The sequence below is a fragment of the Trichechus manatus genome, unplaced genomic scaffold (genome assembly GCF_000243295.1).
Source record: "Trichechus manatus latirostris isolate Lorelei unplaced genomic scaffold, TriManLat1.0 scaffold00117, whole genome shotgun sequence".
Taxonomy (NCBI): Eukaryota; Metazoa; Chordata; class Mammalia; order Sirenia; family Trichechidae; genus Trichechus; species Trichechus manatus.
The window spans coordinates 6,827,276-6,851,747 of NW_004444053.1; the positions used below are offsets into that span (position 1 = coordinate 6,827,276).

Consider the following 24,472-nt stretch of genomic DNA (forward strand, 5'->3'; position numbering starts at 1 on the left):
ACTAGACGTTTTGCCTTTCATGCTAACAGCTCACTTATTGCCAGTTCGAACCTATTCTTTTTGTCCAGGTTCCCATACCCCAAGTATTCTGAGTAGAAAGAACGGGGAGAAATCTCTGCCATAATTTTCTCTCTTATAAATGTAGGATTGCATTTAGCATAGTAGAGTCTTTGAATTGACTCTAGGTCTGGGTGCCGTGTATGTGTGTATGGGACATCAGTGACAAAATTATTTGTTTTGATTTTGCTGTAGTGAGAAAGACTCTCATAATTAAAAAATAAAGTTATGTTTAACATATTTCTTGTTTTTTTCTTCCCCCTTGCGGCTACACTCACAGGGGAACAACAAAGTAAGTTCTTGGTTCTGTTGCAACTTTTCTGTCTCCCAGACCCCTCCTGTCCCACATGTGTCTTCTCAAAAGTGTGCCTGGGCACGTTGAAGTGACCGCATCTGTTCCATGCACGGAATGACTGGGGTGTGAAAATGTAGGGGAAACCTGTATTTGGACTACCATAATGGCTCTCTGTTGTGACCTTTTGGAAGGGAAACATGTTGTGTTCAGGGTTGGGGCAGTTCCAAGAGGCTGATACTATGAGGGGAGAGAATGACACTGAGAGCAAAGATTATGCAGATTTAATAATCTTCTGTGGAAAGACTACAACTGTCTCATGCAACTCTGTGCAGCTGAAGTTTTTGACCAAAACCGAAGCTCTCGTGTTAATGTGCAGTTATGAAAACCCCAAACTGGAGCCTTAAATAGAAGGATGGCTGGCTTTGTTGGCGAAACTGAACTAGATCAGCACTCTAACTTTGAAGGTGCCTTAAAATGGATGGAGGAGGGTGGGGTCAGCTTTTGACTTGGCTTCTGTGCCCTTGATGTATTCCAGCTGGATTGAAGTAGGAGCGTGTGGGGAATGGAGGGGGAGACAGAAATGTGTAGGATAGATTTGTGAAACTAGGCAACACGTGCAAAAGCGCAAGTTATTTTAACGTTGTTATAATAGACAAACAAGCAATTTAGTTGTTCATGGGTTTGCAGATTGGTTTAAATTTTAAATTCAGCTCTTCCGAAAGGTTAGAACTACATATCACTTATATTAGTAATATAATAATAATAATACAATTGGGGAAGATTGTCTTAAGTTCAGCAGGAATTTGTGTTTGTGTGTGTTTTTTTTTCTCTCAAGTTTTCTATGGAGAAATATTAACGCTTCATCCTAAAAGATGGCCCACTTAACATGGGCCTTTTTCAATACAATAAGAATTGAAAAGAATCTGCTATGTATGGGTAGGCCTACATATTTAAACCAGCTGGAATTCATCAAAATTGCTATTCCTAAACCATACATATAGAATGTAAAACAAATGTGGGAAATCTTTTGCAGTTTAATTTGATGGAATGTGCTATTGTGGAATAAGTAGACATCAATGGTTGGTTGGTCCTGAAAATGTGTCACTTCATAAATTTGTATCTTGATATAACTGCTTATAACCCAAGTAATAATATTTAATATAGTTAGAATAATACAAGAATAGCACAAGATAGGCATTTGTGAAGGAAACAAAGAGGTGAACTCAGCCCATTTATAGTACATTTATTAAAACAGTAGGTAACTTAAAAAATTGGTCAAAGATTTCTTCTACAAAGTAAAGGATATTTCTAACTAATACTACCTCTCTTGGAAAAAAACATTTGAACAAATTATAAAAGCCCATGTTTCGGTTCTTGTGCCATAGAATTGTGTTTCAGTTCTTGAATAGTAAGTATGTCTAATCCTGGTCTCTTCCATTGCATTGAGTCTCTGCCTGGAATGTCATGTGCTGCTTGTTTGCTTTTTAAGAGCTCTGGGTTAATTGCGAGTGCACTAAAAAGAGAGCCTGTGCATGCTGAAGATCAGGCAACCAGCTGCTGACATTTTGGGGAGGTACTAATCCTTAGACCACTCAAGAAGCATTTGCGATTTGTCTCTTTCACTGGTGATTCACTGATGACTTAAAAACATTTGTGAAACTTCCTGAAGAAGACACTTTTCCATAGCAGTAATCATGCATTTGTTGTATCTTGCTTGGTAAAGTTCTTCTGGGTAATACAATGTTCAGTTTTAATAGAGTTTGTGGATTTTCAAATAATTGTAACACAGTGAGCAATAAAACTCAAAAATTCTAAACTGTTGCTCATTAAGGGCATATCTAGGGTGATGCTGAAGGCCCTTCAGGATCTCAGAGTACCTGCAGTCACCACCTGTACCGTGAACATTGGTACGTTGGGGGACCTTTGGGGCTAGTTAGAGTTGGTGTGTTAGGTGAAGGGTGCCAGAGAAGCAAGTGCTGACTGTTTTATTTTTTTAACAAAGAGTGAATACTTTGTAGGTGCTGATATTTATTATACTTACACCTTATTTTTAACTGTTTTCGTTATCAATAAGTTGAGAGTTTGGGCAAAAATATAATGCTAATACAGTACTTACGATATATGAAAAAATATCATTATACTCACCATGGACTCTGGCACAAAAGAGCTTCCTCATATCACAAACAATACATCTGCATGCTATTTTCCTTTAGCTTAGAATTTCAGTGAAAATGGAAAGCATTGGAATACAAGCTGTGCTGTCTCCAGAGTATAGATCTGGAGTCTTCAAAAGGAGAATATGAAATTCTTTTTTCCCTCTCATACTGGAATGCTTGTTCTGAGTTGTCCCCAAGGCAACATACCTGACTTATTGCCTGCCATATACGTGAGCCAGCTATAAAAGGTGACTCATTTTAGACTTGCAAAGGCTAATTGTTTGTTTAGTGTAGGTAATTTTATTATTTGTTATTAACCAGATTCAAAGAAAATACACCCTGCTCAATTAATGTGTCTTTAGATGATCAGGATGAAATGAATTCATCTTCCCATGTATGTTAATTGTAATACACACACACACACACACACACATATTTTGTGGTGTCTGTAATGGCCCTATTATTCATGTTTATCAGTGACAGCTAAATTGATGTACTTCATCCTTTTTTAGATTATGTGTATAGTTTGGGAGCTAATTCTCTAAGCTCCAGGAAAGTAAGCATCTGCAATCGATGCAAATTTAAATTTACCTTATGAATACATGATGGAACAAAACACCAAGGTTCGCATTTCTCCTTGTATTTTGTCATTTCTCCTTAAGAAGCAAAGTTTCCTTTTGTGAGGAGATCACAGTTACTCAGAAAAATTTTCCTTCCAGTCCCATTATTTATTTTTCCTTTTGAAAATGTTTTTCTGTCGGCATAGTGACATCCTCAGTTGCTTAGGGTGGAGTCTGTTTCCTCCCTAGACGAGTCTCACTGGACCACGGAGTCCATATCAGATTCTCATTAGGAAGACAAATCCAGGACTGCCACTCAGTTTGTGGATGTGAATGAACATATACAGCATCAGGGAGGGTTGTTTTGGTTTTTTTGTTTGTTTGTTTGTTGTTTTGGTTTTGGGTTTGTCTTTTGAACACAAATGTGAATCAGAATGTCGTTTTCAGACCTGAGGTCTTCAGGTAAAAAAGTAATCTCCATGTTTTGCTCTAGAAGGAAGCCATTTTATTTCCTTCTTTAATTTGATGCCCTCTATTGGTGTGTTCTTGCTTGGAGACTTCTAGAAATTTAATAAACTTTTAATTTTATTTCTCTGTTAGAGACTTTGAGTTTTGGTTAAACATCTTAGATGATAAATTAAGAAAATCAACGAAAAACCTAAAATATAAGGAATTAAATATTATAACAAGAGCTCTCAAATTTTTTAATGATGGTGCAGAAACAGAAATAAAAACTAGAAAGAGTACTAGGTTCAGAAATGAGTGCTTTAAAAAAATTTAAGTTATGGGGAAAAGCTACATTTAACCTCTTTATGAATCTCTTATTACCTTTGAAAAAGAGATCTGCTATCACTTTACTTAACTTCAATCTTTTTAAACTCAAGGATTCTTATATTTCCCCCAACAGTGATAAAAGGTTGACTACATTGATTGAAGAGAAGGAACATTTGAAAAGGAGAAATAGAACAGAAATATTCCAAGATAAATTTTTAAAATAACTAATTCTTTATCAAGTTCTAGTTAGGTTAAATGAAATAATTTTATACCTATTAGAGGGGCTTGATATTTACACAGAGAAGAAACAGAAAACCAGATTTAAATACCTGTTTTCACAAACTTTAAAAAATACTTTGTTTAAGGTCATGGAAGCTCCATAGACACATCCAGACTCCCAGAAGGACCAAGTTACTGGGGCTGAGGCATGGGGACCATTGTCTCGGGGGATATCTAGCTCAACTGACATAACATAGTTTATAAAGAAAATGTTCTACATCCTACTTTGGTGAGTAGCGTCTGGGGTCTTAAAAGCTTGTGAGCAGCCATTTAAGATATTCCACTTGTCTCACCCCATCTGGTGCAAGGGAGAATGAAGAAAACCAAAGACACAAGGGAAAGATTAGTCCAAAGGACTAATGGACCACAACTACCAAAGCCTCCACCAGACTGAGTCTAGCACAACTAGACAGTGCCCAGCTACTACCACCAGCTGCTCTGACAGGGATCACAACAGAGGGTCCCGGGCAGAGGTGGAGAAAAATATAGAACAAAATTCTAACTCACAAAAAAAGACCAGCCGTACTGGTCTGACAGAGACTGGAGAAATCCCGAGAGTATGGCCCCTGGACACCTTTTTAGCTTAGTAATGAAGTCACTCCTGAGCTTCACCCTTCAGCCAAAGATTGGACCACCCATAAAACAAAACAAGACTAAATAGGCACACCAGCCCAGGGGCAAGGACAAGAAGGCAGGAGGGGACAGGAAAGCTGGTAATGGGGAACCCAAGGTTGAGAAGGGGAAGAGTGTTGACACGTCATGGGATTGGCAACAATGTCACAAAACAATATAAATTGTTTAATGAGAAACTAATTTGCTCTGTAAACCTTTATCTAAAATACAATTTTAAAAAAAGGAATTAAGAAAAAAACAAAAAACCTTGTTTAGAGATTTCCGGACACATTCAGCAAGGCTAGTGGACATTGTCACCCTCCATTAGTGGGAAAAGTAGTTTATTACCTGGAATACTCATTTTGGTGATCCACCGGATTCATTTGCAGTCATTTGCGAAGATAGAGTTTGCCAAATCAAATGACATCCAAGTGTATATATGGAGCACAGTTCTACTCTGACACATATGGGGTCACCAGGAGCCAGAATCAACTCAATGGCAACTGGTTTGGTTTCGGTACCACTAAAGAGACATGACAACTAAGTGCAATGCCTGGTTCTGGATTGGATCTTGGACCAGGAAAAACTAGCTATAAAAGACATTATTGGCACAATGAACAAAAGTTGAGTATAGACTGTGTATTAGAAAATAATGTTGTATCAGTATTAAATTTCCTAATTTTGATACTTATACCGCAGTTATGTTCTTAGGAAATACACACTGAAATATTTAGGGGTAAAGGAGCATAATATCTGCAACCTACTCAAATGATTCAGAAAAAATAATTATATATACTTACACATATATGTAAGTACATATTATACATATATAGTACATATATCATGAGAGCAAATGATAAAGCAAATGAGGCAAAATGTTAAGAATTGATAAATTAAGTAAAAGGTATACAGAAAAAGTATATATGCTTATGGCACTGAAGTGAAGAACACAGATGTTAAACACTTGATAATTTGTTATGCCTTCTTAAGTCAGACCCTCAACTTCTAATTTACTGTTTTGTTCACATGTTATACAGTATAGAAAGACACTGAAGGCCCATCCTCACAACCTGGAAATGTCTTATTGATGATATGTGTTATAATCTTGGTAGATGAACGGGGCAGAGAGTACACCGTCATGATGTGCATTTCCTCTCCAATACTGTATTTAAAATGCATGACTGAAAGAAAGTTCTAAGTAGTTTAGGTACAGTCAGCTCAGTTAGGGTTATTTCCTTTGAATAATCTATGTTCTCCCTGATTTTTATAGAAAGGTTTTAGCAAACGTATTTCCCTGGGATTTAAAGAGAACCCATCTGGCTCACTAAGTTTATGCATAACCCATTAAGGATGCCATTAAAGTTAAAAGAAAGGATGAAAACTCATTGATTGACCTCAAAGTGTTATTTTAGTTCCATGTGCATATAAAAATGAATTGTCTATCTCAGTCATCACAACACCAATAAACCTTTGGTTCTTTTTTTGGCAAACCAACCTTAAAAGAACATTGTTAATGCCTGCTTTTTGAACCCCTGACTTTAATCTTAACCAGTTGGAGGAAGGGACAGTTCAGTTGGGGATAGACAGCTCTGAGAAGGGAGTTGAAATCTACATTATGTTCCTAAATTCATTGATCATACACTACAGGGAAGCAAGAATTGATTTTTGCTCAGAAAGCTCATAGTGGGTGATAGTGCAGGCGCTTCTGAAGGGTACTTGGGACTTGTTTATATTTTTAATTTCTTCCGTCCAAAAAGAAGTGACTTCTGTCTAGTTAATGGGAAATAATATTTAAGACATCGTAGCTGTTTTGACATGCTTTTGCTCACAGTATTATAGGCATGTCCTTTTTGTATGCTCCATGATATCTTTAATAGAATTAGTTTAACAGATCAAAAAAAAAAAAAAAAGTCTTTCTGTCTCTGTTTTGAAAACATTTTTCGTCAAGTATGATTTTAGAACTTATACTGTGATAAGCTTTGTTTTAAAATTCAAGCCCTTATAGAAAGCAGTTTTATCTAAAAGTGGATAATTCTTTTTTTAATTTATCTTAATATGGTTATAACTATTGTACAGAGAAATCATACAAAATCACTACAGTTATGAGAATTTAAAACCCTTCTCTTTCAGACAAAAAACAAGATTAAAAAGGATATGACTAGTATAAGAAGATTGATTTAAAAGAGTTTATGTTTATATATAATACATATATTTAAAAACTTATAAAATTGAATATCTAATAAGCTACAGAAAACTAGAGATGTATAGCGGACTTTAAATATAAAAACCCATCTACTTAGGAATGACAACATACACTCCAAAATACGATTGGATCCAAATGAAAACCAATACCTAATTTACAGACTATATGGAATGTAATAGCAAGCAAAACACTACACAGGAAACATTATAAAATATAGTCAGTGCTATACACAGAGAAACATTAATAACTTTAATTAGGATTTTTTTTTTAATGGAAGTGAATAAATTTTAAAGGTTGAAAAGAGATCAACAAAAAATTTAAGGAAAGAAAAAGAAAGATTAAAGTAAAAGTTAATGAATTAGAAAATAGAAAAGGAAAAATATGAGAGTTTAAATTACATGGAAATTTAAAGGTTTGGCAAGGGACCAAAAAACCAGTTGCCATCAAGTTGACTCCAACTCATGGTGACCTCGTTCGTGTCAGAGTAGAACTGTACCCCACAGAGTTTTTAATGGCTGATTTTTCAGAAGTAGATCACCAGGCCTTTCTTCTAAGGAGCCTCTGGATGGACTAGAACATCCAAACTTTCAGTGAGCAGCCGAACACATTAACCATTTGCACCACCTACAGACTCCTTTGTTTGGAACAAAAGATGGTAAATAGTTAAAAGGCAGTTGACAAGTTGGTAAAATATTTGCAGCATATATAACATACAAAAATTAAATATCCTCAAAATAGAATTGTTTCTATTTCAGGTCATTAAAAAGAAAGAAAAACCTTGCCTACTGGGGGAAAGGAAACCCTGATGGCGTAGTGGTTAAGAGCTATAGCTGCTATCCAAAAGGCTGGCAGTTCGAATCCACCAGGCCCTTCTTGGAAATTCTATGAGGCAGTTCTACTCTGTCCTGTAGGGTCACTATGGGTCGGAATTGACTCGACGGCAACAAGTTTGTTTGTTTTTTTTATTAGGGGGGAAAGAAGCCACCAAAGGTATCAATAGAACGTTTATTTAAGAAAAGGAAAAAAAGACTAACGTGATAAAAGTTCAATTTCACCAGCAACCAAGAATTGTAAATTAAAACTGTCAGGCATCGTTTTTGACCTTTTAGAATAGGAGTGAGTCCCTGAGTGGTGCAGATGTTTAACACGCTGCTAACCAAAAGGATGGAGGTTCTAGTTCACCCAGAGGCACCTCAAAAGAAAGGCATGATAATCTATTTCCAAAAAATCAGCCATTGAAAGCCCTGTGTGGTACAGTTCTGCTCTTCTACTGTGACACACCTGAGGTTGCCTTGAGTTGGACTTGAGTCAACAGCAACTGTTGTACTTGTTTTTAGTTGTTGTTGTTAGTTGCCGTAAAGTTGGCTTGTGTGCAAAATAGGACTGCTCCATAGGGTTTCCAAGGCTGTGACCTTTCGGAGACAGATCGCTAGGCCTGACTTCCAGGGCGTCTCTGAGTGGGTTTGAACTGCCAGCCTTTCAGTTAGTAGTCAAGCACTTAACGATTTGTGTCACCCAGGGACATATATATATATATATATACACATATAAATATTTAGGAGTAATGAGAAATATATGTACATATATGTACATACACACATATATACACATACATATGTATTAGGTATAATGAGAAAGAATGGACATGATAAGTGGTAATGAGAAAGCCATCCTTCTTGTGTACTTCATGTGGGAGGATGTACACACAGACTTTCCAGAGACCAGTTTGGTGATACGTATCAAATGCCTTGGTTAGGTGCAAGCCTTTTGGCCCAGCAATTCCACTCATAAAGATTTATCTTTATCAAATAATTTAATAATTGTGTAAATGTATGTGTTCAAAGATAATACTGAAATACTGTTTATAGTTATCAGTGTTTAAAAACGGCATTAATATCCATCATAGATGACTGGTTAAATAGAATATGGTACATACATTCAATAGAAAGCCATGTAGCAAATTAAAAAAATAAAAAGGCAATTGAAAATCTCATGCTAAATTAACTGGGGAAAAAGAAAAACTGTGTACATCATGCGTAGCATAATTCCATTTTTATTAAAAAGTTTTATATAGGGTGATATTTATATGTATATGTGTGCACATGGAAAGTCTGAAATTATATACACCAAAATGTTAATAGTACAGTCAATTTTTATTTTTATTTCTCTGTCATTTTCCCATTTTTTATACCTATTTCGTTGTGAGATTTTCAAAAAAGATTTTAAAACTCACAAAAAAAAATAAGAGAACGAGAGAGGTATTTAAGTGGAAGATGGTTAGAAAGACACAAATAAGAAATGATGAAAACTGAATACTATACAGGGAAATATATAACATAAAATAAATGGATTAAACTTAATGAGAAGGAACATAAAGAAACAGTGGAACTTAAGTATCTGAGACCCTGTAAACGTGGAAAAATTATATAATCCTGTTTATTATGATTATTTATGTAACAGGTAGATTTTGTTAACTTCTTTCCCTTTGCCCTGCCAGTGCAAATTCCCTCACTGAATTACCTTTTTTTTTTTTTGAGCATTTTATTGTGCTTTAGGTAAAGGTTTACAGATTTAGAGAAAATCAGTTTCCCATTCAATAATTTATATACAAATTGTTCCGTAACATTAGCTGCAATCCGCGCAATGTGTCAGCAGTCTCCCTGTTACCACCCTGAGTTCCCCATTTCCATTCATCTGGTTTTCCTGCCCATTCCTGCCTTCTTGTCTTTGCTTTTGGGCATATGTTGCCCTTTCGGTTTCATATAGATGAGTGTTCTAAGGAACATTTTCCTCACAAGTGTTAATGTTTATTTGATAGGCCTGTCTGTTATTTGGGTGAAAGGTGATCTCCAGGAGGGGCTTCAGTTCCAAGTTAGAGACAAAGAAGAGTGAGAGAGTGACAGAGCCCGTAGAGAAAAGTGTAGGAAATGAGTTTGAAGAACAGTTAGGCGATATTTTTAAATGATCCTCTACTACTCTTTAACTGTCTTCTTTAGACATCCATGTATTATTTTTCTTGTTACTGCACTCATATATTATTTTTATAAATTTATAAATCCAATAAGATAAGAAAAATATTTTACACTAAGAGTGTGGGGGGAAGCAGTACATTTAAGTAGACTGAACAACGAGAGCATAAGAAGGCCAGTAGAGCTTATGCCTGAACACAGTTGGTAATAATAATTACTGCCTAGAAGCCATATGCATGCATATTAAAATTAAGCAGTCTGATTGGATATAGCAGGCAAGCAGGTATCCCAGAACAAAGCCTAAAGAAAGTCACTTATTTAGGACCCAGATGTGGTGCAAACTGTTAACGGGCTTAGCTGCTAACCAAAAGTTGGAGGTTTAAATCCACCGAGAAGTGCCTGGTAAGAAAGTCCTGGTGATTTACTTCAGAAAAATCAGCCATTGAAAACTTTGTGAAGTACAGTTCTACTCTGACACACTTGGAGTCACCATAAGTTGGAATCAACTCAACAGCAACTGGAAAAAAATTTTTTTTTCTTAAACTATATGCTAAGAGGACTAGCATATTTTAATTTAAAACAATACTCCTTTTCTAAAGTATCTTCATTTTATTTGCCTAACTTGAGGTATATTATCTTACTCTGGAGTTAGGAATGAATTTGTCTTAATTATTGGGATAAGCAGAATCTTGTAAACAAAGTTCTAAAAAGAAAACAGAATAGTATTTAAGAAAGGATTTAGAAAACATTTCAATTGTGTGCCAACTAATTGAGTCAGCCCCAAAATAGAAAAGGCTAATGTTATTTAGGGATGAGTCAGAATCAACTCGACGACAATGGATTTGGTTTGTTGAGTTAATTGTAGAACAAGGAGCTCTGGTTGCTCAGTGGTTAAAGTGCTTGGCTGCTAACTAAAAGCTTGGTGGAGAAAGATGTGGCAGTCTGCCCCCTTACAGACACAGCGTTGGAAGCCCTATGGGGCAGTTCCACTCTGCCCTATACGGTCACTATGAGTTGGAATTGACTCGATGACAACGGGTTTTTTGGGGAGAGTTTTGAATTATATAACAAAATGGGGTAGTAAAGACCAGTCTTGCATAATGAGGAGACATATTCTTCAGGATGAAATATTATTATTGACCAAGTTTTAATTGAAGAAAATTTCTAATTGAGACATTTTTATTTTCCTCTTTGAGGTAATTAGCCATTAACCTCACAAATTTTCTCATTTATGTAACACTGGCTTTCAAAGAGGAGAATTGGAGATGCTTCAAGGAATTGGGCCAAAAGAGGCCATTTTGATGCAAAGAGCAAAACAGAACTTTAAGAAAAGGATCAGCTTGTTAAAATCCTTCTATCGCTGCAATTATCCCCTTAAGTAAGAAAATATTGTTTCTACTTCGATCAGTGGTTCTCAACCAGGGGCGATTTTGCTCCCCAGGGGACATTTGGCAATGTCTGGAGATATTTTTAATTGTCAAACTAGGGAGATACTCTTGGCATCTAGTGGGTAGAAGCCAAGGATGCTGCTCAACATCCTACAATTTACAAGGCAGCACCCACAACAAAGAATTATCCAGCCCAATATGTTAATAGTGCTGTGGTTGATGAAATAAACATGCAAGATCCCCCTACACCAAAGTCTATGAAGATTTGAACCTGCGACCATTAACTTGGCCCAACTCACTTAGGATTGGTCGAAAAACTGGAAACTGGTCAGACTGCAAACTCTGACTGTTTACAGCCACACTTCCCATCATGTCTCAGCAGTATCTATTTCATATGAAAAATATTCCCTGGCCTTTGAGTTGCTGGTTTGCCTTAGGAAATGTGAAAACAACAAAAAAGGTTTTCATACTTGGGCAAGGGGTTCAGGGTCAAGGCTGGGACTGTTTACAAAGAATTGCCTTTACCAATACTTGTATGTGAACACATGTCTTTCATAAAATAAGAAAAAACCAATTTTTATAAATATGGGTAACTTTTATGTGCCTCCACCAACAGCTTAATTTCAAAATTGGAATTCCAGGAAAACAGAAAAAGAGTTAAAATATTTCTATATTTGAGACTTTGAACAAGATATAAAAATAGACTCAGTAAGATATCTGAGTATCAGGAAAATCTTTTGTAATGTTTTAACCTAAACATCATCATTCTTTCCTTTCCACATGACCCAACAACTCAACTCATGAACTGTCAAATAAAAAACTTTCTTGACTAAGGTATAGGATGTATTGTCTGCCCCAAACCAAAACCAAACCCGTTGTCATCACGTCAATTCCAACTCATAGTATTGTCTGCCAATCAAGATTTAAAAGCCAGATGGCCAAGACGGGAAACTAAACCCTAAAGAAAAAGCCACCAACCTCAATTTGCTCAACTCGTTTAAAGGTAGAATTTTTCAAGCACAGTAGCATCAGTTTTGATACTTTGATTTTCTTCAAATGTGACAAAATTAAGTCAGTTGTAGAAACCAAACTTTATGAAGGCTGTCAATAATTTTACATTTTCAATTCATGTGGAGCGCTGAGAGGGTTATAATCATGATGAACTATGGAAGTGTAAAAGTGTAAATTTTATGTATTGTAGATTTATAGAATACAAAATATCTCATCAGAGAGTGGTAGACATCTGAGATTCAGCTTGGATCCTATAAAATTACATGGTGATTATGGTCTAGGAGTAGATCTTTAATGAAGATAGTTATTACAACTGCTTAACAAGTAGGTGGTGGTGGTTGTTGTTAGCTGCTGTCAAATCAGCCTCCAACTAGTGATGACCCCATGCACAACGGAATGAAATGCTGCCCGGTCCTGTGGAATCCCCATGATCATTTCACTTTCAACCTACTTGTATCTTTTGATTTAAAATGAGTCTCCTAAAATAAAATAAAATGAGTCTCTCGTAGAAAACATATAATTGGGTCATTTTTTTAAATTCATTCTGCCAATCTGTGACTTTTGATTGGAGAGTTCAATCTATTCACATTTAATGGAATTACCAATAAAGAAGGACTTACTTCTGCCATTTTGCTATTTGTGTATCTTATATCTTTTTTGTCCCTTGTTTCCCTGAATTCTTCCCTTTTTTGTGTGTTTGGTTTTGTTTTTAGGTTTTTTGTTTGTTTTTTTGGTGGTCAATCATTTGATTCCCTTTTCATTTCCTTTTATGCACATTTTAAAACAAATTTTCTTAATGGTTAAATGGAGATTACCTTTACTGGCCTAAATTTCGAAACCCTGGTGGCGTAGTGGTTAAGAGCTACAGCTGCTAACCAAAAGGTCAGCAGTTCAAATCCACCAGGCACTCTTTGGAAACCCTGTGGGGCAGTTCTACTCTGTCCTATAGGGTTGCTATGATTCAGAATCGACTTGACAGCAACAGGGTTTTTTTTTTTTTTTTGGTTTATCCTAAATTTATAACAACCTAGTTTACATCAATACCAATTTAACTTCAATAACATACAAAACCTCTGTACTTATACTGCTTCCCCATTTATGTGATTGTCACAAATTACATCTTTATACATTATATACCCAGTGTCATATATTTGTAATAGTTTATATATTCATCTAAATACACCTATAAGGAAGGCCAGTTAATACAACTGTTATTCAAATTTATGTGCCAACCACAAATGCCAAAGATGAAGAAATTGAAGATTTTTACAAGTTCTGCAGTCTGAAACATGCAATGAAGATGTATTGATAATTATTGCTGATTAGAATGTGAAAGAAAGATCAGTAGTTGGAAAATATGCCCTCAGTGATAGAAATGATGCCAGACATCACAGGATAGAGTTTGGAACACCAGTGAACTATTCATTGGAAATACCCTTTTCAACAACATAAATACTGACTATGCATATGGACCTCGCCAGATGGAATACACAGGAATCAAATTGACTACATCTGTGGAACAAGACTATGCAGAAGCTCAGTACCATCAGTCAGAACAAGACCAGGGCCAACTGCAGAACAGACAAATAATTGCTCATATGCAAGTTCAAGTTGAAGCTGAAGAAAATTATAACAAGTCCATGAAAACCAGACTACAATCTGGAGTATATCCCACCTAAATATAGAGACCATTTCAAAAGTAGATTTAACACACTGAACACTAATGAAGACCAGACGAGTTGTAGAATGACATCAAGGGCATCATACAAGAAGAAAGCAAAAGGTCATTAAAAAGACAGGAAAGAAAGAAAAGACCAAAATGGGTGTCAGAAGAAACTCTGAAACTTGCTCTTGAAAGTAGAGTAACTAAAGCGAATGAAAGAAATGATGAAGTAAAAGAGCTGAACAGAAGATTTCAAAGGGCAGCTTGAGAAGATAAAGTATTATAATGAAATGTACAAAGACCTGGAGTTAGAAAACCAAAGGAAAGAACATCCCTGGCATCTCTGAGCTGAAAGAACTGAAGAAAACATTCAAGCCTCAAGTTGCAATATTGAAGGATTCTATGGGCAAAATATTGAACAATGCAGGGAGCATCAAAAGAAGATGGAAGGAATACACAGAGTCGCTGTACCAAAAAGAACTGGTTGCCATTCAGCCATTTCAGGAGGTAGCATATGGTGAAGAACCAATGTTGTTGAAGGAAGAAGGTCAATCTGCACTGCAGGCGTCTTCAATAATTAAGCCTTCAGGAATTGACAGAATGCCAATTGAGGTGTTTCAACAAATGGATGCAATTCTGGAAGCACTTAAGCATCTGTGCCAAGAACTTTGGAAGACCAACTACCTGGTCAACCAACTGGAAGAGATCCATATCTGTGCCCATTCCAAAGAAAGGTGATCTAACAGAATGTGGAATGTATTGAACAATATCATTAATATCATACACAAATAAAATTTTACTGCAGATCATTCAAAAGCGGTTGCAGCAATACATTGACAGGGTACTGCCAGAAATTCAGGCTGGATTCAGAAGAGGACATGGAACAAGGGATATCATTGCTGATGTCAGATGGATCTTGGCTAAAAACAGAGAATACCAGAAAGATGTTTATCTGTGTTTTATTCGCTATGCAAAGGCATTTGACTGTGTGGATCATAAGTAATTATGGATAACATTGTGGAGAATGGAAGTTCCAGAACACTTAATTGTGCTCGTGAAATACTTGGACATAGAACAAGAGACAGTTGTTTGAATGGAACAAGGGGACACTTCGTGGTTTAAAATCAGGACAAGTGTGTGTCAGGGTTGTATCCTTTCACCATACTTACTCAATCTGTACGCTGAGCAAATAATTCAAGAAGCTGGACTAAAGAAGAATGCAGAATCAGGATTGGTGGACTACTCACTAACAATCTGCAATATGCAGATGACAAAACCTTGCTTTCTGAAAGTGAAGAGGACTTCAAGTATTTACTGGTGAGGATTAAAGACTGCAACCTTCAGTATGGATTATGCCTTAACATAACACAAAAATCCTCACAACTGGACCAATAAGCAACATCATGATAAATGGAGAAAATATTGAAGTTGTAGAGGATTTCATTTTACTTGGATCCTCAATCAGTGCCCATGGAAGCAGCAGTCAAGAAATCAAAGAACACATTACATTGGGCGAATCTGCTGCAAAAGACTGCTTTCAAGTGTTAAAAAGCAAAGATGTCACTTTGAGGACCAAAGTACACCTGACCCAAGCCATGGTATTTTCAGTCGCCTCATATGCGTACGAAAACTGGACAATGAATAAGGAAGACTGAAGAAGAATTGATGCCTTTGAATTATGGTGTTGGTGAAGAATATTCAATGTACCATGGACTGCCAGAAGAATGAACAAACCTGTCATGGAAGAAGTACAGCCAGAATGCTGCTTAGAAGTGAGGATGGCGAGACTTTGTCTCACATACTTTGGACATGTTTTCAGGAGGCAACAGTCCCTGGAGAAGGACATCATGCTTGTTAAAGTAGAGAGTCAGCGAAAAAGAGGAAGACCCTCAACAACGTGGATTGACACAGTGGCTGCAACAATGTGCTCAAATCTAGCAACGATTGTGAGGATGGTGCAGGACTGGGCAATGTTTCATTCAGTTGTACGTAGGGTCGCTATAAGTCAGAACTGCCTTGATGACACCTAACAACAACAACAACAACTTTTGTCTTTTATATTATGTTGGTATATGTATATATAACATATATATTATATGTGTAATATACATATGTTGTATATATAAAATAAAGATAGTTACAAACTAAAAAAATACAGTAAAACTAGCTTTTATATGTGTCCTTGAAATTACCTTTTCCGTAAGTCTTTATTTCTCCGTACAGCTTCAAATTACTATCTAGTGTCCTCACCTTTCAAAATGGAAGGCTCCCTTTAGCATTTCTTTTAGGGCAGGCCTCATAGTAAAAAAACCCTCAGTTTTTGTTTATCATCACAGAATGCCTTAATTTCACCTTCACTCTCCAAGAACAGTTTCACTGGTACAGGATTCTTAGATGACAGTTTTTCTTTCAGTACTTTGAATATATCATCCCACTGCCTTCCTCCCTTCATGGTTTCTGAGAAGAAATTGACACTGTCTTTTGTGTGTGTGGGTGTGGGTGGGTGTCTGTGTGTTTCAGGTGAAAGTTTACAGTGCAAATTAGTTTCTCATTAAAAATTTATACACAAATTGTTTTGTGACATTGGTTGCAAACCCTGCAATGTGTCAGCATTCCCTTCCTTTCACTTTACACCCCGGTTTCCCATGTCCATTTGTCCCGGTTTCCTGTACCTTCCTGCCTTCTTGTCTTTTCTTTCAGGCAGGTATTGCCCATTAGGTCTCCTATACTTGATTGAACTAAGAAGCACGTTCCTCGGGTGTGTTATTGTTTGTTTTATAAGCCTGTCTATTCTTTGGCTGAAAGGTGGACCTTGGGAGTGGCTTCAATTCTGAGTTACCAAGGTGTCTGGAGGCCATAGTCTCGGGGTGCCTCCAGTCTCTTAGACCACTAAGTCTGATCCTTTTTTGTGATTTCGAATTTTGTTCTACATTTTTCTCCTGTTTTGTCTGAAACCCCGTATTGTGATCCCTGTCAGAGCAGTCAGTCAATGGTGGTAGCCGGGCATCATCTATTTCTTCTGGGCTCAGGCTGTTGAAGGCTGTGGTTCATGTGGTCTATTAGCCCTTTGGACTGATATTTTCCTCCAGTCTTTGGTTTCCTCTATTCTCCTTAGCTCCAAACGTTATGGGACCAACCAAACCAAAAACCAAACCAAAGTACTGTCGAGTTTTTAGATGGCTGATCACAAGCTTTTAAGACCCCAGATGCTACTCACTGAAGTAAGAGGTAGAACATTTTCTTTATGAACTATGTTATGCCAATTGACCTAGATGTTCCCTGAGACCATGGTCCCCAGCCATCAGCCCCAGTAACTTGCCCCTCAAGGTGTTTGGATGTGTCTAGGAAGCTTCTATGACTTTGCCTTGGGAAAGTTGTGCTGACTTTCCCTACATTGTGTGTTGTTTTTCCTTTCACGAAAGTTAACGCTTGTCTACTATCTAGTCAGTGATTTTCCCTTGCTACCTCTCCCTCGTAACCATCAAAGATTGGGTTTTTTTCCTCTGTGTAAACCTTTTCTTGAGTTTTTATAATAGTGGTCTCATACAATATTTGTCCTTTTGTGATTGATTTATTTCACTGAGCATAATGCCCTCCAGATTCATCCACATTGTGAGATGTTTCCCAGATTCATTGTTGTTCTTTATCATTGCACAATACTCCATTGTGTGTATGTACCCTAGTTTGTTTATCCATTCGTCTGTTGATGGACACTTAGGTTGTTTCCATCTTTTTGCTATTGTGAATAGTGCTGCAGTGAACACAGATGTGCATATATCTATTCATGTGACAGCTCTTATTTCTCTAGGATATATTCCTAAGATTGGGATTGCTGCTTCCTATGATATTTCTAACTTTTTAAGGAGGCACCATACTGTTCTCCACAGTGGTTGTACCATTTTACATTCCCACCAGCAGTGCATAAGAGTTCAAATCTCCCCAGAACCTCTCCAACATTTGTTATTTTCTGTTTTTGTTTTTTGTTGTTGTTGTTGTTGTTCTGCCAGTATGTTGGGGTGAGATAGTGTTATGGATTAAATAGTGTCCCCCCAAAATGTATGTCCACATTTTTGGATCCACAGAGCGAGAGAGCTGAGTGCCTTTGTGCAGGAGGCTTCCTGGCAGAGTTGGGTGCCTCCGGGCACTTATCAGTGGAGCTAGGCTTGCTGACCCACAGAGCAAGAGAACTGAGTGCCTTCCGACCGAAGTTTACTAGTAGAGTGAGATGCCTCCAGGCACTTATCGGTGGAGCTAAAGAGCTTTGGAACACTTGCCCCAGCAGGGCAGACGCAGGTGGTGAGGCCCTAGGGGCCAAGAGGACAAGGAACCAGGAAGCAGAAGCTGAAGAGACAAGGAACACAGGAAGCAGAGCTACATCAGCCTCAAAGGGTAGAGCCACAACCTCTGGGGTCTCAAAGGGTGGAGTCACCACTCAGGTGGAGTAGGCAAATGGGGCCATCCAAATTTAAGGGAGCAGAGTTTCTGTTCTAGTGGGCCTTGAAGGTGGAGCTGAAGCCCAGGGCTTAGGGACCTCCACTCGGAATCTAGATAGCATGGCCAACATCCAGGGTCTGGAGGGCAGGGCCATTGCCTAAATTGTCTCTGGGAACAGAGGATTATTTTCAAGCCTTGAGGGCTAATGTAATGTGTTCTGCTGGCTTGCTTGGTGCCTGTTATCCCTTCTTTCCCTCCAGTTTCTCCCATTTGTAATGGAAATGTCTAGCCTGTGCCTGTTGCACCATTGTACTTTGGAAGCAGATAATTTGTATTCTAGATTTCACAGATGAAGAGAAGTTTTTGTATTTTGGACTTGGAGTTGATTTAAGATTTTTGTTATGATATGATGAGGTCAGTATGTTTTACGTGTGGCAAGGGCATGAATTTTTTGAGGGGAGGGCAAAGGGTAGAATATTATGGATTGAATTGTGTCCCCCAAAAATGTGTGTCAACTTCGATAGTCCATGAGTCCCAGTATTGTGTGATTGTCCACATTTTGTCATCTGATGTGATTTTCCTGTGTGTTGTAAACTACCTCTGTGATGTTAATGAGGTGGGATTAGAGGCAGTTATGTTAATGAGGCAGGACTCAAATCTACAAGATTAGGTTGTGTCTTAAATCAGCCTTTTATGAGATATAAAAGTGAGAAGCAAGCAGAGAGACAGGGGACCTCATACCAAGAAAGCAACGCCGGGATCAGAGCACATCCTTTGAACCCAAAGTTCCTGCAATGAGAAGCTCCTATGCCAGGGGAAGAGTGATCACAACAAGGACCTTCCTCCAAAGTCGACGGAGAGAGAAAGCCTTCCCCTGGAGCTGGCACCCTTAATTTGGACTTCTAGCCTCCTACACTGTGACAGAATAAATTTCTCTTTGTTAAAGCCGTACACTTGTGGTATTTCTGTTATAGCAGTACTAGATAACTAAGACAGATAGTATCTCATTGTACTTTTGATTTGCATTTCTCTAATGGCTAATGACTGGGAGCATTTTGTCATGTGTCTGTTAGCTGTCTGAATGTCTTCTTTGGTGAAGTGTCTGTTTACTTCCTTTACCCATGTTTTAATTGGATTATTTGTCTTTTTGCTATTGAAGTATGGAAGTATTCTATAGATTTTAGAGATTAGACCCTTGTTGGATGTGTAGTAGCCAAATATTTTTTCCAGGTCTGTAAATTCTCTTTTTACTCTTTTGGTGAAGTATTTTGATGAGCATAAGTGTTTAATTTTCAGGAGCTCCCAGTTATCTAGTTTATCTTCTGGTGTTTGTGCATTGTTAGTTATGGTTTCTATTATATTTATGCCATGTATTAGGGCCTCTGACATTGTCCCTAATTTTTCTTCCATGATCTTTATCACTGTAGGTCTTATATTTAAGTCTGTGATCCATTTTGAGTTAGATTTTGTGTATGGTGTGAGGTATATGTCCTGTTTCATTTTTTTTACTGATGGACAATTATATTTAAGTCTGTGATCCATTTTGAGTTAGATTTTGTGTATGGTGTGAGGTATATGTCCTGTTTCATTTTTTTTACTGATGGACATCCAGTTTTGCTAGCACCATTTCTTAAAAAGACTATCTTTTCCCCATTTAATGGACTTCGCTCCTTCGTCAAAGATCAGCTGACTATAAGTGGATGGATTTACATCTGGGTTCTCGATTCTGTTCCATTGGTCATTGTACCTGTCATCGTATCAGAACCAGATTGTTTTGACTACCGTGGCTGTATAGTAGGTTCTGAGATCAGGTAGTGTGAGGCCTCCTGCTTTGTTCTTTTTCTTTTATAATACTTTGCTCATCCAAAGCTTTTTTCCTTTCCATATAAAGTTGGTGATTACTTTTTCCATCTCAGTAAAGAATGCTGTTGGTATTTGGAAAGGAATTGCATTATATCTGTAGATCGTTTGGGTAGTATCAACATTTTCACAATGTTGAGTCTTCCTGTCCATGAACATGGTATGTTTTTCCATTTTTGTGGTCTCTGTTGATTTCTTGAAATAGTGTCTTCTAGTTTTCTTTGTACAGATTTTTTATGTCCCTGGTTAGATTTATTCCTAAGTATTTTATCTTTTAATGGGCTATTATACATGGTAATGTTTTCCTCATTTCCTTTTCAAAATTCTCTTTTTTGATGTATAGGAATCCATCCGATTTTTGTATGTCGATCTTATATCCTGCTGCTCTGCTGAATCTTTCTATTATTTCCAGTAGTTTTCTTGTGGAATCTTTGTGGGTCTGTTTGCATAGGATCATATCATCTGCTAATGTTGTTGTTAGGTGCCGTTGAGTCAGTTCTGACTCATAGGGACCCTGTGTACAACAAAACAAAACACTGACCAGTTCTACGCCATCCTCCTAATCATTGTTATGTTTGAACCCATTGTTGCAGCCACTGTGTCAATCCATCTCGTCAAGGATCTTCCTCTTTACCGCTGACACTCTACCAAGTATGATGTCCTTCTCCAGGGATTAGTCCCTCCTAATAACATGTCTAAGGTATGTAAGATGAAGTCTCGCATCCTTGCTTCTAAGGAGCACTCTGGCTGTATTTCTTCCAAGACAGATTTGTTCATTCTTTTGGCAGTCCATGGTTTATTCAGTATTCTTCACCAGTACCATAATTCAAAAGCATCAATTCTTCTTTGGTCTTCCTTGTTCATTGTCCAGCTTCCACATGCACATGAGGCAATTGAAAATACCATGGCTTGGGTCAGGTGTACTTTGGTCCTCAAAGTGACATTTTTGCTTTTTAACAGTTTAAAGCAGTCTTTGCAGCAGATTTCCCCAATGCAATACATCATTTGATTTCCTGACTGCTGCTTATATGGGCATTGGTTGTGGAGCCAAGTAAAATGAAATCCTTGACAACGTCAATCTTTTCTCCATTTATCATGATGTTGCTTATTGGTCCAGTTGTGAGAATTTTTGTTTTCTTTATGTTGAGGTGTAATCCATACTGAAGGCTGTAGTGTTGGATCTTCATCAGTAAGTGCTTCAAATCCTCTTTGATTTCACCAAGCAAGGTTGTGTCATCTGCATATTGCAGGTTAATGAGTCGTCCACCGATCCCGATTCTGCGTTCTTCTTCATATAGTCCAGCTTGTCAGATTATTTGCTCAGCATACAGATTGAATAAGTACAGTGAAAAGATACAACCCTGATGCACACATTTCTTGATTTTAAACCACGTGGTATCCTCTTGCTCTGTTAAAACAACTGCCTCTTTGTGTATTTATAAGTTCCGCATGAGCACAATTAAATATTCTGGAATTCTCATTCTTCATAATGTTATCCATAATTTGTTATGATCCACACCATCAAATGCCTTTGCATAGTCAATAAAACACAAGTAAACATCTTTCTGGTATTCTATGCTTTCAGCCAAGATCCCTCTGACATCAGCAATCATATCCCTCATTCCACGTCCTCTTCTGAATCTGGCTTGAATTTCTGGCAGCTCCCTGTCGATGTACTGCTGCAACTGCTTTTGAATTATCTTCAGCAGAATTTTACTTGCATGTGATATTAATGTTATTGTTCAATAATTTCCACATTCTTTTGGATCACCTTTCTTTGGAATGGGCACAAATATGGATCTCTTCTAGTCTGTTGGCCAGGCAACTGTCTTCCAAATTTCTTGGCATAGACAAGTGAGTGTCTCCAGTACTTCATCTGTTTGTTGAAACATCTCAGTTGGTATTCCATCAAGTCCTGGAGCCTTGTTTTTTGAAAATGCCTTCAGTGCCACTTGGACTTCTTCCTTCAGTACCATCAGACCTTGATCATATGCTACCTCCTCAAATGGTAGAACATCGACCAGTTCTTTTTGGTACAGTGACTCTGTGTATTCCTACCATCTGCTTTTGATGCTTCCTGCTTAATTTAGTGTTTGCCCATAGAATCCTTTAAAATTGCAACCTGAGGCTTGGATTTTTTCTCCAGTTCTTCCAGCTTGAGAAATGCCAAACGTGTTCTTCCCTTTTGGTTTTCTAACTCCAGGTCTTTGCACATTTCAATATAATATTTTACTTTGTCTTCTCGAGCTGCCCTTTGAAGTCTTCTGTTCAGCTCTTTTACTTCATCATTTCTCACATTAACTTCAGCTATTCTTCATTCAGGAGCCAGTTTCAGGGTTTCTTGTGATATCCATTTTTGCCTTTTCTTTCTTTCCTGTCTTTTTAATGAACTTCGCTTTCTTCACGTATGATATCCTTGATGGTCTTCCCACAACTCATCTGGTCTTTAGTCGTTAGTGTTCAGTGTGTCAAATCTACTCTTCAGATGGTCTCCGAATTCAGGTGGGATATACTCAAGGTTGTATTTTGGCTCCCGTGGACTTGTTTTCATTTTCTTCAGCTTCAATTTGAACTTACATATGAGCAATTGATGGTCTGTTATACAGTTGGCCCCTGGCCTTGTTCTGACTAATGATATTGACCTCTTCCATCGTCTCTTTCCACAGATGTAGTCGATTTGATTCGTGTGTTTTCCATCCAGTGAGGTCCACGTATATAATCACCGTTTATGTTGTTGAAAAGAGATATTTTCAATAAAGAAGTCGTTAGCCTTGTAAAATTCTCTCATGCAATCTCTGGCATCATTTCTATCACCAAGGCCGTATTTTCCAACTACCAATCCTTCGTCTTCATTTCCGACTTTTGCATTCCAATCAACAGTAATTATCAGTGCATCTTGATTGCATGTTTGCTCAATTTCAGACTTCAGAAATTGATAAAAATCTTCAATTTCCTCATCTTTGGCATTAGCAGTTGGTGTGTAAATTTAAATAATAGTCATATTAACTGGTCTTCCTTGTAAGCGTATGATATTATCCTATCACTTACAGCATTGTACTTCAGGAATGATCATGAAATATTCTTTTTGATGATGAATGCGATACCATTCCTCTTCAATTTGTCATTTCCAGTGTAGTAGAGCATATGAATGTCTGATTCAAAATGGCCAATACTAGTCCATTTAAGCTTACTGCTACCTAAGCTATTGATCGTTATACATTCCATTTCATTTTTGACAACTTCCAATTTTCCTAGATTCATACTTTGTACAGTCCATGTTCCGATTACTAATGAATGTTTGTAGATTCATAGTTTGTACATCCCACGTTCCGATTACTAATGAATGTTTGCAGTTGTTTCATCTCATTTTTAGTTGTGCCACCTCAGCAAATGAAGGTCCCAAAACCTTGACTCCATCTACATCGTTAAGGTTGACTCCACTTTGAGGAGGCAGCTTTTCCCCAGTCATACGTTGAGTGCCTTCCAACCTGAGGGGCTCATCTTCTGGCACTGTATCAGACAGCGTTCTGCTGCTATTCATAAGGTTTTCACTGCCCAATTTTTTCAGAAGTAGACAGTGCTTCTTCCTAGTCTTTTTATCTGGAAGCTCTGCTAAAACCTGTCCACCAAGGGTGACCATGCTGGTATTTGAAATACTGGTGGCAAAGCTTCCGGTATCTCAGCAACACACAAGCCACCACAGTATGACTAATTGACAGGCATGAATGGGGTAGTTTTACTTCTTCCTTTCCAATTCGGATGCCGTTTATTTCCTTTTCTCAAATTATTGCCCTAGCTGGAACTTCCAGCACAATGTTAAATAGGAGTGGTGATAAAGAATGTCCTTGTCTTGCTCCCATTCTCAGGGGGAGTGCTTTCAGTCTTTCACAGTTGAGAATGATGTTAGCTGTTGGTTTGGTATAGTGGCACTTTATTATGTTTACAAATTTCCCTTCTATTGCTATTTTTTTGAGACCTTTTTATCAGGAAGGAGTGTTGGACTTCATCAAATGCCTTTTCTGTGTCTGTTAGATGATCATGTAATTCTTTTCTTTTTTCTATTTATGTGGTGGATTACGCTGATTGATTTTCTAATGTTGAGCCATCCTTGCATACCTGGTATAAAATCTGCTTGGTTGTGGTGTGTTGTTTTTTTGATATGATGCTGAATTCTATTGGCTAAAATTGTGTTGAGCATTTTTTACATCTAT

At 37.5% G+C, this 24,472-nt stretch overlaps 1 protein-coding gene across 4 annotated transcripts in view; it reads left to right on the forward strand.

Moving 5' to 3' along the window:
- DNM3 (dynamin 3) overlaps positions 1–24,472 on the forward strand; it is a 717,102-nt gene that overhangs the window by 582,633 nt on the left and 109,997 nt on the right. The window contains exon 17 of one of the 4 annotated variants that reach the window (XM_004384112.3): positions 338–349. The exons of the other annotated variants lie outside the window; for them this stretch is intronic. Within the exon in view, the coding sequence (XP_004384169.1) occupies positions 338–349 (12 nt within the window). The remainder of the gene's footprint in view (positions 1–337; positions 350–24,472) is intronic. 4 annotated transcript variants of the gene reach the window in all.